The sequence below is a fragment of the Phoca vitulina genome, unplaced genomic scaffold, assembly GCF_004348235.1.
Source record: "Phoca vitulina isolate PV1807 unplaced genomic scaffold, GSC_HSeal_1.0 scaffold10, whole genome shotgun sequence".
Taxonomy (NCBI): domain Eukaryota; kingdom Metazoa; phylum Chordata; class Mammalia; order Carnivora; family Phocidae; genus Phoca; species Phoca vitulina.
The window spans coordinates 47,066,155-47,082,229 of record NW_022589713.1 but is presented as its reverse complement, the minus strand read 5'-3'; the positions used below and the strand labels follow the sequence as shown (position 1 = coordinate 47,082,229).

Below are 16,075 nucleotides of genomic sequence, written 5' to 3'. Positions count from 1 at the left end.
ATTTTAGGATGATTTGTTTCATTTCTTTGAAAAAAGTGGATGGTATTTTGATGGGGATTGCATTGAATGTGTAGATTGTAGAGCCCCCATTTTTGATTGCACCTCATTAATAGCCTTTTTGATTTCGACTTGGTTAGATTTTAGTTCTTTTATTTCTCCAGAAAGGGTTTCTCTAATAACTTCCATGCTTTTTTCAAGCCCAGCTAGTATCTTTAAAATCATCATTCTGAACTCTAGTTTGACATCGTACTAATGTCCATATTGAGTAGGTCCCTGGCAGTGGGTACTGCCTCTTGTTCTTTTTATTGAGTGGTTTTTTTCCATCTTGTCATTTTGTCCAGAGGAGAATAGATGAATGAGAGAACAAAATGCTAACAGGGTAACAACGTCCCCAGAAAATATACTCTAAACAAATCAGAAAAGACCTGAAACTGGGTGAAAAGAAAGGGAAAGAAAGAGAAAAGAAAAAGAAAAAAAAGAGAAAAAGATAAAAACAAACAAAAACAGAACAAAACAAAAAAACAGAATATGATCAAATATGATCAGGCTGGTGCATAGATCAGTGCCACACACTAGATTTTGGGTGTATTTTGGTCATTAGAAGAAAGTGCCTCCCAAAATTTTAAAGAATGAAAAACTTATATATGTACAAAAATAAGGGTTAATACGATGAAGGGATGGAATATGACTGTAAAGATGAAAATTATAAAAGATTTTATAAAAGGAATTGATAAGATAAGAATTTGTTTGAAAGAAGAAAGAAGAGTATTTAAAAAAAAAAGGAAAAAAAAGGGAGAGAATGTGATCAGGCAGGAGACTAGAACAAAGCCATACACTAGAGATTTAGGGTATATTTTGATCTGTTAGAAGAAACTGTATCTCAAAATTTTAAAGAGAAAACAATTTATATATATATATATATATATATATATGCCAAAAATAAGGGTAACTACTATGAAGGGATAGAATATGACTCTAAAAATGAAAAATAAAAATGTTTTTTAATAAAGGATTTGATAAGATGTTGGTTGAAAAAGGGAAAAAGAAAAATTCAAAAAAAAAAAAAGTTGAAAAAAATTAACTTGGAAAGACTAAGGAATCATGGTAAAAAAGCCATGAATTCTATGTGCACTATTCCCCTAGCTCAGGAGTTCTGCCGTTCTCGTTGATCGGTAAACTTGGTCTTGGCTGGATGTTCTCGCTGATCTTCTGGGGGAGGGGCCTGTTGCCGTGGTTCCCAAATGTCTTTGCCGGAGGCGGAATTGCCCCGCCCTTGCCGGTCCAGGCTAAGTAATCTGCTCGGGTTTGCTCTCAGGAGCTTTTGTTCCCTGCAAGCTTTCCGTACAGCTTTGGAGGCGGAGAGTGAAAATGGCGGCCTCCCAATCTCCGCCCCGGAGGAGCCGAGAACTCGGGGCCCCGCTCCTCAGTGTGCCCCCAGAGAAAAGCAGTCAGTCACTCCCGTCTCCCCGGTCTCCGGCCGCACTCTGTGCTCACCCCACCTGTGACCGAGCATTTCTATCTCTGGCACCCGACCCCAGGTGGAGTCTCCAAACCCAGCAGATCCCTGCGGTGCGCTCCCGCGCCGCTCCTCCCAGGGGAAGAAGGGGAGTCTCCCCGGATCTGCCGCTTGTTGGGTCCCTGCTGGAGGAGCAGTGGCCCGACTGTGCCGCGGATCACGGTTTATGGCAACCCCGAGCTGAGACCCTGCACCTCAGCTCTGTCTCTGCAGCCAGCTTCCCTGCTCCAATACCTGGGAGCTCTGCCGCACTCAGGCACCCCCGGTCTTTCTGTGACCCCGAGGGTCCTGAGACCACACTGTCCCGCGAGGGTTCCACCCCCCACTTAGCCACCAGAGCGACGTCCCACAGCGGAGCAGACTTCTAAAAGTTCCGATTTTGTGCTCCGCAGCTCTATCACTTGCCAGAAGCGGCCGACGGAGGCCCCTCCCCCGCTGTCTATCCTCCTGAATATCGCCTCGGATTCACTTCTCTGCACATCCTACCTTCCAGAAAGTGGTCGCTTTTTTGTTCAGAGAGTTGGTGCTATTCTTTTCTTCGATCTCCTGTTGAGTTTGTAGGTGTTCAGAATGGTTTGATCCCTATCCAGCTGAATTCCTGAGAGGAGACGAAATCCAGGTCTCCTACTCCTCCTCCATCTTGCTCCGCCCCCCTTCCAGGATTCATTTTAAGATGGATTTTAGCTTACCAAGCCAGGTTGTTGTGGCTTTTGGAAAGAGGAGGCAGAGGGAAGAAAGGATGTTACCCAGTTTTTGATCTTCAGTCTACCTTCCTCTCCTACAGCGATGGATTAGAAGACAGAATATTCTAATTCCTCCTTGAAAATCCAGAGCCATGTGGCTCTTGGCAAACTCCCACACAGAGGACAAGGTAACAGGGTTTTACAGTATTTTCAAACGTGCAGACTTTGCCCTCAGGGTAAGCAATGTGACACGTCCCCATCGGTGGACATGGATTGTCACAACCACCTGCTGTCAGGCCCTTCTGTTGTCACACTAGCCTGCTGGCGACTAGATTAGCCACCCCTCCTGCAGCCCCCCAAGCATCAACAGCCGTAGGCAACCCCTCTCTACAGGTTCTGAGCCTCAGGTGCAAGAAGCATATGGAAGACTGATGACCAACACAAGGTTGAGAGCCAAATCTGGGCCGAAGGGGTCCAGGATACCCCGGCCCATGGATAGCAATGGGGGGCAGCCAAGCAGACACACCAGCTTCCTTTAGAAGGTGCAAACTCCCTCTCGCCGGCCCTCTGCCATGTCCTGCAGCGCTGTGTGCAAAGATGACTTTGCAACATCTTGTCCTGACTCCGTGCATGCTATCCGTGCTCCGGTGACATTTTATCCTCACAGGGAGCTCCCCGGTAGCTCCACATAGGGCAGGCGAATGCTGCCGGCACGATGATAAAGACACCCAAATTACACAGTCACTCCGCTCATCCCCAGCTCCCCCTGCACGGTGGGAACAGATGTTCTCGTAGACGTTACCATGTGCAACTTACAACACACTTAAGACTGTCCTTTTTTTTTGGGCGCCTGGGTGGCTCAGTTGGTTAAGCGACTGCCTTCGGCTCAGGTCATGATCCTGGAGTCCCTGGATCGAGTCCCACATCGGGCTCCCTGCTCGGCAGGGAGTCTGCTTCTCCCTCTGACCCTCCCCCCCTCTCATGTGCTCTCTCTCATTCTCTCTCTCTCAAATAAATAAATAAAATCTTTAAAAAAAAAAAAAAAGACTGTCCTTTTTCTTGTATTCTTAACGCTACCAAGACAGAAAATAAATTGTGATCTTGTTTCATTCGGAATCTTTAAATGAAAGAAAATTGGCTATCTTGATGATCTCTTATAACAGGTGCCAGAATCTACTCTGGGAATGAAAGGAATAGGCGCCACAGGGGAGATTAAGAACGACCACAGCAGGCCAGCCTGCCCCCTCCCTTTTCGTTGAAGAAGTGAAGGCCCAGGGTGAGAAAGTGGGTCTGGACAAGGTCATGTGGCTGCACAGATGGAAAATTCTAATGAGAAGCTAGGGTTTTTTCATTCTAAGACTTCAACTTTCCCCATTACACCCAACAGCCAGGGCCCAGAAACAGAACAGCTAACCCTGGTCCCCAACTGAGCCATTGGCTGCCACCAGAAATAGTCTCCATAAAACTGGCCAGAAAATGCTCAGGAAAGCAGCAGACCCCTGCACAGTGGCTGAGCCCTGCACTTTCCCCTATCCGTAGAAAAATTAACTGTGGCCTGGAGGAGCCGACTCAATGGCTAACCCATAAGAAGGACAACAATTTTCTCCTTTATGAAGGGCTGATGACTTCTCCCGCTAGTTATCCTATCAGGAGATCTGCACTCCATTTTTTTAATTAGCCAGTAAGTGATCAAAACAACACACAATATTGGTTTGGCTTTTTAAACACTGCAAACAGCACAGAAGGGGAAAAGTGAAAGGTGTCCCTATCTCCTCAACAAGCCACACTTACCAGTCCTAGGACCAGAGCAGCCCCCAAGAACAGTTCCTCACTGCTGGACACTTAGGTCATTTTAGTTTCTTATAATTACAAATGGGGCTGTGAGGAACACTCTTGTGCGTGTATCTTTGAGATTTTATTACAAGAACATCTCTAGGATAGGTTCCTGGAACAGGAATTGCTGGGTCACTTTTAACCCAGCACATTTTTTATTTTGATAGATACTGCCAGTCAGCTGTCCAAAGACCATAGCAATTTGTGTTCCCCCAACAAAGCCTATTTCTTCTCAACCTCGCCCAGGACCCTCACTTTTTTTTTTTTTCTTAAGGAGGCTCCACACACAACATGGGGCTTGAACTCACGACCCTGAGATCAAGAGTCAGACACACTACCGACTGAGCCAGCCAGGCCCCTGCCATGACCCTCACCTTTAAAGGACCAATAATAAATCTTCGCTGAAGGTATTAACCTCCCCCCCTCCCATTACAACCACACTTTCCCACACACCTTAGCAGTAAATACGAACTCTCATTTCTCAGAAGAAATGTGGAAAGGAAAGAAAGTGCTTTCAAAATCTATATCCTTTATACCTGACCATAAGAAGAAGTTGAGAGTAACGTTTTGTTTTGTTTTGGGGGGGGATTATTATTTAAATGAGAGTAACATGTTTTGTATCCAACAGCCAGAATATCTTAATGAGATCTTACCTTTATTTTCATCTGTCTTCACAACTTGGACAAAATTTCTTCTCATGAAATATTTGAAAGCAGGAGCCCGCTTCTCTGGGTTTTCATCAAAGATCCAGAGGTTAACCCGGGCCCGTGTGATGGCAGTATATAGTTGCTTCAGCTCTCCATTGAGGAGCTAAATTGAGGACAAAGACGGAGAACTTTTTGTCTAGAGCTTCAACGTGATACACTTCAATTTGGTGAAATACAAAAACCAAATTTCAGTATAGCAGAAGCGTGAGCAGGACAGGAGGCTCACTGCGGCCTCAGCACAGCTAAGTGAAGCTCTAGCAAGGGAGCAACATTAGCATAGGACTGCCCTTATCGGCTGTAATTTTATATTTTGAAATAATTATAGGTTCATAGGAAGGTACGAAGATAGTATAGAGAGGTCCCATGTACATTTCACTCAATTTATCCCAATGGCTACATCTTACACAGTTACTATACCTTATTTTTACAAATTAAGCCAGTCATACACTTCTATGACCACTATCATTAGTACAAAATTACTCATGACCTATGCCATGATTGAGGGCTGCAGATATAAGGGGGTTATGACTTGAACACGGGGAGGGCCTACTTGATTAAATAATGCACATTTCCAAACAAGAGTGGATTTGTGGCTACCTAGAGGTTTGCATAGCTTGGCAGTGATTTAACTTTTATTTCTTTTTTTTTTTTAAGATTTTATTTATTTATTTGAAAGAGAGACACAGCGAGAGAGGGAACACAAGCAGGGGGAGTGGGAGAAGGAGAAGCAGGCTTCCCGCCAAGCAGGGAGCCCAATGCGGGGCTCTATCCCAGGACCCCGGGATCATGACCTGAGCCAAAGGCAAACGCTTAATGACTGAGCCACCCAGGCGCCCCTTAACTTTTATTTCTGTAGAGCTTTCTAGGCATTTACCGAAATAACCTGATAACTGCTATTCTGTTTTGTACTTTGTACAAGACATAAAACTAGGGCAGTAGTTTCTCCCCAAAGTTTTTCGTTTTACTTGTTCAATTTTCACTCTCCCGAGGCTCCATCAACCTCCCTCAGTCAAGAACTCTGCAGAACTGCTCAGCTTTAGCCTCATTCTCAGTGAGGCAGCTGCGATGTGAAGGGAAAGGGAAGCTGGGTCCCTTCACAGCGTAGTGGAGAAAAATTTGCCACCCCAAAATGTGGACTTCCATCTCTTTGGCATGTGGATTATTTTAGGCCGATTATTTTTAAGAAACAAAAGGTTCACAAAGAACCTTTGACCTTCCCCCTGACTTCCTAAAAGAATTTAGACAGAGAACCTGCTCCAGGAAGGGAGCAATCACCATAGATAACTGTAGTATATATGAACTAGGGGTGCTAAACAGGGAGCTCCATAGCAAAGTCTGTTTGTGTGAACTCCTCTGCGTCCCATTGATCTGGATGGCCCAGCAAACATCTGCTTACCAAACATTAACGTTTTTCATATTCTTGTGAATTGCTTTCTTTCCCTTTGAAGCCCTAGAACCCTACCCCCTTCTCCTTGGTTCAGGATGACAGATACACCTCATTTTGCCTGTTTTTGGAATCTCATGTTTATGTTGATTCCCTGTACATACATAATTAAATTTTATTTTCTTTTTTTTAACATTTTTTTAAAGATTTTATGTATTTATTTGAGAGAGAGAGCATGAATGAGAAAGCAGAAGCAGGGGGTGCAGGAGAGGGACAGAGAGAAGCAGACTCCCTGCCGAGCAGGGAGTTAGATGCAGGGCTTGATCCCAAGACCCTGGGATCATGACCTGAACCAAAGGCAGAGGCTTCACCAACTGAGCCAACCAGGCGCCCCTAAATTTTATTTTCTTCTGTTAATCTGTTTCATGTCAATTTAATTTTTAGACCAGCTAGAGGAATCTTAAAAGGCAGAGAAACATTTTTTCCTCCCCAATAATAGTCAAGCCTGGTATACAAGTCTCCATGAATTATTGTCCTGGACTTCACGTCTGAGTTCCCTGTCAGCAACTTCAAAATTTCTGAAGAGAGCTGAATTCCAGAGGTGAATAGAAGGTACAACCCTCCCCTTTTCACTTTCAGACAGTGCCCCACCCATCAAGCCCCACTCTCTGCTGAGAAAAGAGCGTCTGCCAACACTGAGATCCCTGCCATGCCCACTCCCATCCTCCTTCTCTCCAGTGCTGATGCACAAGAAAACCAGTCAAGTGCCGGGCTCTATTTTTAACCTCATCTTCTCATACAAACCTTGTTTACTGCCCGCCCCCCTCCCCACCCCGTGTCAAATAAGCATGTGGACAAATGGCAGAAAATCACCTTGTACATCTCTGGATTCACCATGAGAGACCGACGCTGGGAGGAACTGGGTTTCTTCAGGGGCACTTCAATCAGTGGTCGGTTTTCCTCTCTGGAGTCAGATGATGAAGGCGTAAATGAAGAAATGATCTTCCATTCCTTGTAAGCCTGAACAACAATGACAAATTAAAAACCAGCAGAATATACCCTTGAACTGTACACACAGCCTCATGGTGAATTAAGCCCTCTTTTCCTGGCTTGGGGCCCTCAGCCCAGCTGTAAGGAGGGGGCTATCCTATGGCCTCAGGTGGGGGGACCTCAGGTGGCACAGGCAGGGAAAGGGGAAGCTACCATGAAAACTCCCCCAGACACTTGGCCAAGATGGCCGAGAAGCCAGGCACACATACCCACTTCCAAGAGGAATGCTAAGCATCCAGGAAATTTCTTGCTTAAAGAATTTCCACAAGCAGTATGGAGGGAGGAACCCAGTGTCCTTCAGCCCTTTTCACAATGTGTGAGAGATGCCACTTAGTGTCAGCTGTTAAGACATATATGACAAAATTCTCTAACTAAATTATTCACCCAAGGATGGAACAAAATTCAGGAGCTGTGGAGTATAGTGTGCACAGGACACTGAGATCAGACAGAACATATTTGTATCTCAGTTTTTTCACTCATTAGCTATGTGACCTCAGAAAAATTGTTTATTTATTTCCTCCATGTCTCCTTTTCCTGCTCTGTAAAATGGGGATGACAGAACTACCCAAGTTTATTGGGAAATAAAAGGAGATAATCAATGTCGAGTGTCTAATACAATGCTTGACAAATAGTTGAGATTTTAGCCATGTGTCCCTTTATCCAAACTCAAACCACAAAACCATAGTAACTATGTAGACCAGAAGTTGGCAAGTTTTTTTCTCTAAAGGGTCAGAGGATAAAAATTTCAGGTTTTGTGGGCCATGTGGTCTCTCTCACAACCACTCAACTCTGTTATTATGATGCAAAAGCAGCCATTGTCAATTATGTAGATGGATGGGCATGTGTGTCCCAATAAAACGTTATTTTTCAACACTAAAATTGAATTTAATATAATTTTCATGTGTCACGTAACATTATTTTCCTTCGATTTTTTTAACCATTTAAAAATGTAAAAACCACTGTTAGCCCACGGGCCATACAAAAGTAGACAGTGGGCTGGATTTGGCCCTGGGGACCATGGTCAACAGACCCTGGTAAAGCTAAAGTGCCCAGAATACATGCAGTATTTAGAGGGCAGAATTCCTATGAAATTTCAGATTTCATCCTTTACTGAATCTTGTGAGTAGCTAGTTAACTCCCCTCAGCCTTTACTTTTCCATGTATAAAATGGTGCTCCTTGCCACCTATGTATCTTCTCAAGAATAATGAAAACCTGGGGCGCCTGGGTGGCTCAGTTGGTTAAGCGACTGCCTTCGGCTCAGGTCATGATCCTGGAGTCCCGGGATCGAGTCCCACATCAGGTTCCCTGCTCAGCGGGGAGTCTACTTCTCCCTCTGGCCCTCCCCCTCTCATGCTCTCTCTCTCTCATTCTCTCTCTCAAATAAATAAATAAAATCTTTAAAAAAAAAAAAAAAAAGAATAACGAAAACCTGGAGTGGATACAGTTCACGACCTTAAGTCACCCCATAACTTAAACTAATAAGTATCAGGTTAAATGCTTTAAACAATCTAATTTATTTAATATTAATCAAATTATTATTACATTAAATTTATTTTGATATTAAAAAATAAACACTGTCTATTAAATAAGGATGGTTATGCTATAACCAATTATGGAATTAATCACCATATTCTGAAAAGAGATGTGAATCATGTAATCATTGAAGTAGTTGGGAGTTAAAAAAAAAAAAAAAAAAGCCTTCAGGACATATTTATGACCGTCCTCTTTGTAGAGCCATTCACACTCTGAATTGCTGGCCAAGGAAGGCAGGCAAAAGACACAAGCGTTTTGACATTTATGAGGCTCTCCTGGTAGACAGCGTGAGGTGCAGACCAGCCGATCTTGGAAGGGCTAGTGAAGCACAACATATTTTAAAACTGCTGAATGAGAAGGAAAAGCTGCTCATATGGCGCAGGACTAACCTGTTCCCAGGAATAAAACATACTTTACTTTCAAGACCGAGCCTTTGAGGAGTACGTGTATTTGTGGCAAGAATACAGGCCTACAGCACCTCTGACAATAAAAGAAGCAGTATGTAAGTCTTCCAGCTTCTTCTATTGGGACTGATCATTGTGAAGGTCACCTTGGTGGGGCCTGTTCTCTAAGTGAGAACCATAAAAGCTGTGGTTTTCAAAGTCCCTCCTGTCCTATTCACACAGAATAGGGAGTCCTTACATTGGGCCTGAGTGTAAATGCCAAGCACCCTTCTAAGTCCCAACAGGAGGAGAGTTTGGGGGTGACTGGGAGAAAGACTACTGCTCCCCGAAATGAGGCCAAATCCTAGAAGAGAAGGATTTGGCATAACCATTCCTTGGTCCCTTCCCCATCTCAGAAGATGGCCCTGGCAACTATGTGGTTGAACAGGGAGCAACAAATCCTCTAAAGAGAAGAATCGCACACGAGGACAACAATAACGCCCCCCACACACATGCACAAAGAGTGTGTTTGCCAGAAACATAAACCCGGGGTGGAAGAAGAGGCCAGGGGTGGAGAGATGAGCTCTCCACTGTCCCCCATGTCAAATGCAATTACTATGCAGCAGCCTGCAGCCAGTCACCCCGAAGGAAACCCCACATGAGGAGCCAGGTGACTGAAGACTTAGGTGATCCCTGTCTTTCCTCTGCTTTGATTAGAGAATTTCCTCTCATTTAGAAATGAGATGTTTTTTGGTCTTATCTCTGTTGATGATAAATGGAGGGTGTGCTTTGTGCCGGGGGAATGCATAATGACATTCCTCAGGAACTGAGAAGGAGCACCACATCAGGAGTCTTTTTAGAAGTCTTACTGTGCACATGGGATGAAGTGGATGTTACCAAAAAATTCCATTTGTGATTATTTTAATTTTATGCAACAAACTGAGCCATTGGTTGGGAGCACAGGGTCAAGATATCTGGGCCTTCGCCATTTCCAGGATCAGGGTGAGACAGAATAACTGGATTTTTCTTCCACAAACAGAAGTGACCACAAGTTACAGATCCATAAGTCCAGAGCTCCTCGGGCTTCTTACTGGCACAAGCATACAACTGGCAGTTAATAAAGGACAGGAACAACAAAGTCTTACCCCTTCCTCTTTCAGCACAGCCTCGGTCCAACCATGACCAATGGATGTATTATGAGAAAAAAGAGTTAGTTCTCAGAGATTAAAAATCGTTCCAGGGTTAATGAGAGTGCATCTGATTTCATTAGCAAAAGTCAATAGAAAAGGAATGCACTTAAGGTATGGCAATGATATACTCATCGTGGAAGGTTCTGGAAGGCCATTTGCATGCGGGGCTTTAAAAGGAAAGGAGTACAGAGGAAAGACTGCGAAACTGAGAACTCAAAGCATCTGAGTTGGTCTCCAGGCTCTGGCGCCCACACCGTGACTACGGGCAATTTACTTAATTTCCATGACCCTCAGCTTTATCTGTAGAATGAGGGTAATGAGAATACATACAACCTCAGAGGGTTAGTGGAGGATGAAGGGAAACAAAGCATTGGAAAAGGACTTTATAAACCGTGAAGTACCCATAGCAATAGTAGTCAGAGCTATCATCAAGGCAATCCTATTTTTTAAAAGATCAGAAAAAAAAAATTCAGGACTCCATTTAAAACAGTCAGTTCTGGGGCAGATTTTAAGGTGTCACAGCTAACAGTACAACAGCCCCTTCAAGCATGCACCATGTGCAGTGGGAAGTCTGCAACAGGGACCAGGACACAGCCAGCTAAGTGCCCAGAGGAGACCCCCCAGCACAGTCAGCAGCCAGCCTGAGCCCCCACCGAAAGACAGTGGTGAAAAAGAAACCAGGGGCTCGAGTTGGTGACTCTACCCATAATGTACTGAGCTCGGGAAGAAAGACCATCCCAAGGTCTTGGATTCGGGAGCCAAGTCAAAGCGGTGGGCTGGCACAGAGGTCCTGGGGGTCGATCCAGGGACTCTTTCACTGCCATGGTCTGCATGGGCCGCAAGCAGTGGGGAAGCCATGCCAGAAGGGAGCTCCCAGGCGGGGCAGCTCTCCTCACCCCCCACATTACCTGATCCAGTGGCCAGGAACCAGGCCTCATTTGTCTTCCCGGAGTTTTCTCTTTCTATGAACTGAACTTGCCCAGTTCTGTCCTCATAGGGTGGACACTGCTAACCTTGCCTTCATTTGTAAGGCTCTCCTGAGAGCTCACTCCAACTGGAGCATCCTTGGGAGTCAAGGATAACAGAGCTAGTGAACACTGGAAGCTGGCACTCGGGTACCAGGCATTCAGAAGAAAGAGAGAGCAGGGCAGGGCACGGGAGAACCAGCCCATGACACACTGGGAAACCACCCACAGCCATCGACAAAACCCATATCCAAGCACACAAAGCCCACACCGAATGGATGATGCTCCAGAACAGAAAGAGGTACCTGTGAGAAACTCACTTCTACTCAGCTCCATGTTCTCTTTCCCAGAGAGAAAGTGTAGCTCATACATATATGCATGCACAGCGTGAAAAGAATTCAGCATAACATACCTCAGAGTCAGTAAAAAAGTTGTAAAGGAGGACATCGTCAAATTCTAAACCTTTCGCTTCATACACGGTTAGCACAAGGGCTAACCCCAGCTCTTCTGGAATTTTCTCCTTTGCCATTTCATTAGCTACAAGGATTACCTGGGGGAGAAGGAAAGAAGAAGGTAGGAAAGAGAAAACATCAAATTCTACAAAGAGGGATCTTGCAAAGCTCAGTCCATTTCTGTGGGAGGCAGGTAACATCTTTAAAAAGAAGTGGCCGGCCTGGATTTGGTCAACCAGGCTAGCTGAAGTATTAACAATTGCTCCCTCACCCAGATCTGAAATTGACCTATTCTGGCAGAGGAGCTATTGAACTCTATGCTGTGGAATAATTCGGCCTCCCAAACCTTTTCCAACTGCAAACTGCCTTTGATTTCACAACATGCAATCCCAAGCTCACCTGGTGGGCTCCGAATTCAATAGGCTGGGTTTTCCTTTTGTTCCCTCGTAGCAAAATTGCCAAGTCGCTCACACTACAAGACTCTAGGACAGTTGGTCTGGGACCACCAAAGAGGCCAGAATCCCTGGGAAGGCGATCAAAAGATTCCGGGAAATAGAACTGAAGTAAATCCACCACTCCAGATGCCAGATTGAGGATCCCTGAGGTAAAACAGAAAACACATGTCAGACTGGGTGATGGACACTGGGGAGGGTATGTGCTCTGGTAAGCACTGTGAATTGTGCAAGACTGTTGAATCTCAGATCTGTACCTCTGAAACAAATAATGCAATATATGTTAAGAAAGAAAAAAAGAAGAAGAAGAATGTAGCAGGAGGGGAAGAATGAAGGGGGGGAAATCGGAGGGGGAGAAGAACCATGAGAGACAATGGACTCTGAAAAACAAACTGAGGGTTCTAGAGGGGAGGGGGTTGGGAGGATGGGTTAGCCTGGTGATGGGTATTGAGGAGGGCACGTTCTGCATGGAGCACTGGGTGTTATGCACAAACAATGAATCATGGAACACTATATCTAAAACTAATGATGTAATGTATGGGGATTAACATAACAATAAAAAAATTAAAAAAAAAAAGAAAAAAGAAAACACATGTCAGATATGGAGCAACACGACAACAACATGGCTATGGGGTTTTTGTTTTGTGTGTGTGTGTGTGCTTTTGTGCTTTGTTTGGTTTTTTTATTTGGGCTTTGGCTTTTTTTCTCGAGAAGCAATATTGGTCCTGATAGTATGGATAATTGCAAGTCAGTTTCTAGTTCCCATTAGATTATCACTTTGCCCCTGCGTGATATTACTCCCAGTACAGGGGATGAAGGCAGAGATGCGTTGCTAAGAAGGTTCTGTTGGATCTCGCTCCTGACCTATACTCATATTAGAAAAAATTACCTCATAAAGAAAAATCAAGGCAGAAATATAAACAATTAGAGCTGTTAGAAAGCTAATATAAGCGGTTGGCATGGATGGTAAGGGAACAAAAATTATTCGGACCCTCTCATTGGAGCTTGGAGCCATAGAGACGTTGTCATGGTAACAGCAGGGCTGAATGTTAGGTGGGGGCAGCAACCAAGGCCTCCATCCCCTCCCCACCAGGTTTATACCCAGCCGAGAGGACTATCCTAAGAAAAAAGGTAGAACTGGAGAAAGGCTTTTGTGAAGAGCTTTCTCCCTGGGTCCCCTTGCTTATCTAAGCTCTGAGTAACGTTGCCAGTCAAGATGAATGAACACTACCACAAGACAGGCACCTTCATAAAAATACCCCATTTAATCGTTAGGACTGCCCAGTGACATAGACCAGACAATCCCACCCTTACAAGCAGAGACTCCAAGGTCTAAGAAGTTAGTAAAAACCTCCACGTGACAGGATCTGAAGCTGAATTGAACACAGATCATCCTGGGTCTTCTCCATGGTTCACTTTGTGCCATGTGCCCTTTGCCTGACAGCAGGTAGAATACCGTGTTCTTGGTAGAACACCATGAAATGGGCAAACATGTCCCCACTGCTATTACCAAATAATAAGGAGAAATTTTACTTCCCAGTAGTAATATTATTAGATGTATACAGTCGGGAGCACAAGTGGAAACTGCCGAATCTAAGCAAATCAGCTGCTACTGGGGTTCCCTCCTCTTTAAAAGCTAGCAAAGGCCAGAGATGTACATTAATGGGAGAATCAGAAAAAGGCACAGAAGTGTCGATTGCAGTGATAAATGGGAATCCACTGAAATGCCCTTTTAGAGAAACTAGATAAATAATTTTTAAATGAGCCTACCCAAAGAATAAAAGATGGTTCCACCATAAAAAGGAATGAAACTCTGACACATCCTCCACCATGGTGGAACCTTGAAAACATTATGCTAATAACTTAGCCAGACACAAAAGGCCACATATTGTATGACTCCTATTACATGAAATGTCCAGAATAGGCAAATCCATAGAGACAGAAAGTAGATTAGTGGTTCCCAGAGGGGCGGGGGTGAGGGAGAATGAGGAGTGACTGCTAATGGTATAGGGTTTCTTTTTGGGGTGATGAAAATGTTCTGGAATCAGGTAGTGGTAATGGCTGCACAGCCTTGTGAATATATTAAAACCACTACACTGTATATCTTAAGTGGGTGAATGTTACGCTACGTGAATCTCAATTTTTAAAAAAAGAAAAAAACATAAGGGAAAATATTCACTAAACATAGTATATATTCACTACATGATCAATAACTACAGTGTGTATGATACATGCATTTAATGTCTATAAGGAAAAAAGATCAAAAGGAAATGAAACAAAACGTTTGCAGTGAGTGGACTTACAGGTTGCTTGTGATTTTTTTTTAACATTTTAGGTGTTTTATAAAGTCCCTAAAATCTAGTACATATGATTGGGGCTTTTTCTGGCTCTATACACAGAAACATATACACACAATCTTCCCTCCGTTCCAACATGGGGTTTATGTAGCCACTGTCCTAACGGGTTACTTAGCAGAAACATCAAAATCGCTCCCAGGAACAGCCCTTCGGCCATGCTTTGTTTTGCCAATCAGAAAGGTTGCTGGCCCCAGACCAGTGGCACTGAACCAGAGGGTCAATCAGAATGAGGGGCTCATTCAACCACTCATGCCAGATCCTTCTACTGGGTCCAACAACAGAAAACTGGTGCCACTTCCTGAGGACAGAAAGAGTTCTGCACCACACACAGTGCCAAGCAGGGGAGGAACTCAGGAAATGTCTCCTGAACAGAGGAACGAGGGCCAGGGCTCCATTTCCTATTAAGAGAATAAATTACTACACAATCTGAGTCCCAGGTATAAGACCACGGAAGAACAAGAAGTTGAACTGCTCAGACCCAGCCAGCTCCTGTGATTTTTTTTTCAAATGCGACCTCAGGGAGGACTTCCAGAGCCCTGGCAAGCTGGGCTGAGTTTGTGTGGTGCAGCTACACTCTAGGAGGCCACCTGCCTTCTAATCATTTTCTGACTCCTTGGCTAAATAAATCAGAATTTTAATCTCATTTTACAACGTGTGTGTGTGTGTGTGTGTGTGTGTGTGTGTGTGTTATGCATGTATTTTCTCTTTCCACCAAACCACAGCCTACCTGAGCTGCATCGAGAAAAAGAGCATCTATCAAACCCTACAATAACCATCAGACTTAAATGGTAAAATATTAAAAATATTCCCATTAACTTCAGAAATAACACACAGATGCCTATTAAAGCTTCTGCTTAAGGCCCTAGCCAATGAAATATAGCAGGAAAAAATGAATGATAAATATAGAAAAGAAGATAAAGACTGCCCTTACCTGCAGAAAAATGCCAAAATCTAAAAGTTAGAATGTTCAGTATGATTGTTAGATTGACCAGATCAACATATAAAAACCAATAGCATTCCTCTATACCAGTAATAACTGATAGAAAATGTAAAAGAAAAGAAAAGAAAAAGAGGCAGCCGTTGATAGTAACAAAAAGTATAAGATCCCTAGGATAAATCTAACAGCTGTGTAAAATGTCTGGGGAAAATTATAAAATATTATTTCAGGCACTAAAAGAAGACCTGAATAGAGAAAAACGCCAAGGTCATGGTTCAGAAATCCCGATGATGTAAAGATGTGAATTCTTCCCAAAGAGCAATAAATTCAATGAAATTCCGGTCAACATTACAAAAAAAGAATCTGATAACTATGGCAAATGTGATATCATGCTAACAGTACAAGACAGACAAATGAGACAAATCAAAGAAAACAGTGAGCCCAGAAACAGAGTCCCAGATACACAAGAAGAGCAGCCTTACAAATCAGAGGCAAGGATGCACCAAGCAGTGAATGGTGTCAGCACAGATTCTCCATATGGAAAAAAGTAAAATTAGATCAGAGAAGGGTTAGTTCAATAAAGACAATGTCACACCACACGTACATTTTAGATAGACTAAATTTAGTTACTT

At 43.8% G+C, this 16,075-nt stretch overlaps 1 protein-coding gene across 4 annotated transcripts in view; it reads right to left on the bottom strand.

Annotated features, from left to right (window-relative positions):
• TRANK1 (tetratricopeptide repeat and ankyrin repeat containing 1) overlaps positions 1-16,075 on the bottom strand; it is a 100,317-nt gene that overhangs the window by 21,426 nt on the left and 62,816 nt on the right. For all 4 annotated transcript variants that reach the window (XM_032409026.1, XM_032409025.1, XM_032409027.1 and 1 more), the window contains 4 exons: positions 12,097-12,296; positions 11,658-11,795; positions 6,997-7,143; positions 4,686-4,842 (listed from right to left, as the gene is read on the bottom strand). In XM_032409026.1, the coding sequence (XP_032264917.1) occupies positions 4,686-4,842; positions 6,997-7,143; positions 11,658-11,795; positions 12,097-12,296 (642 nt within the window). The remainder of the gene's footprint in view (positions 1-4,685; positions 4,843-6,996; positions 7,144-11,657; positions 11,796-12,096; positions 12,297-16,075) is intronic.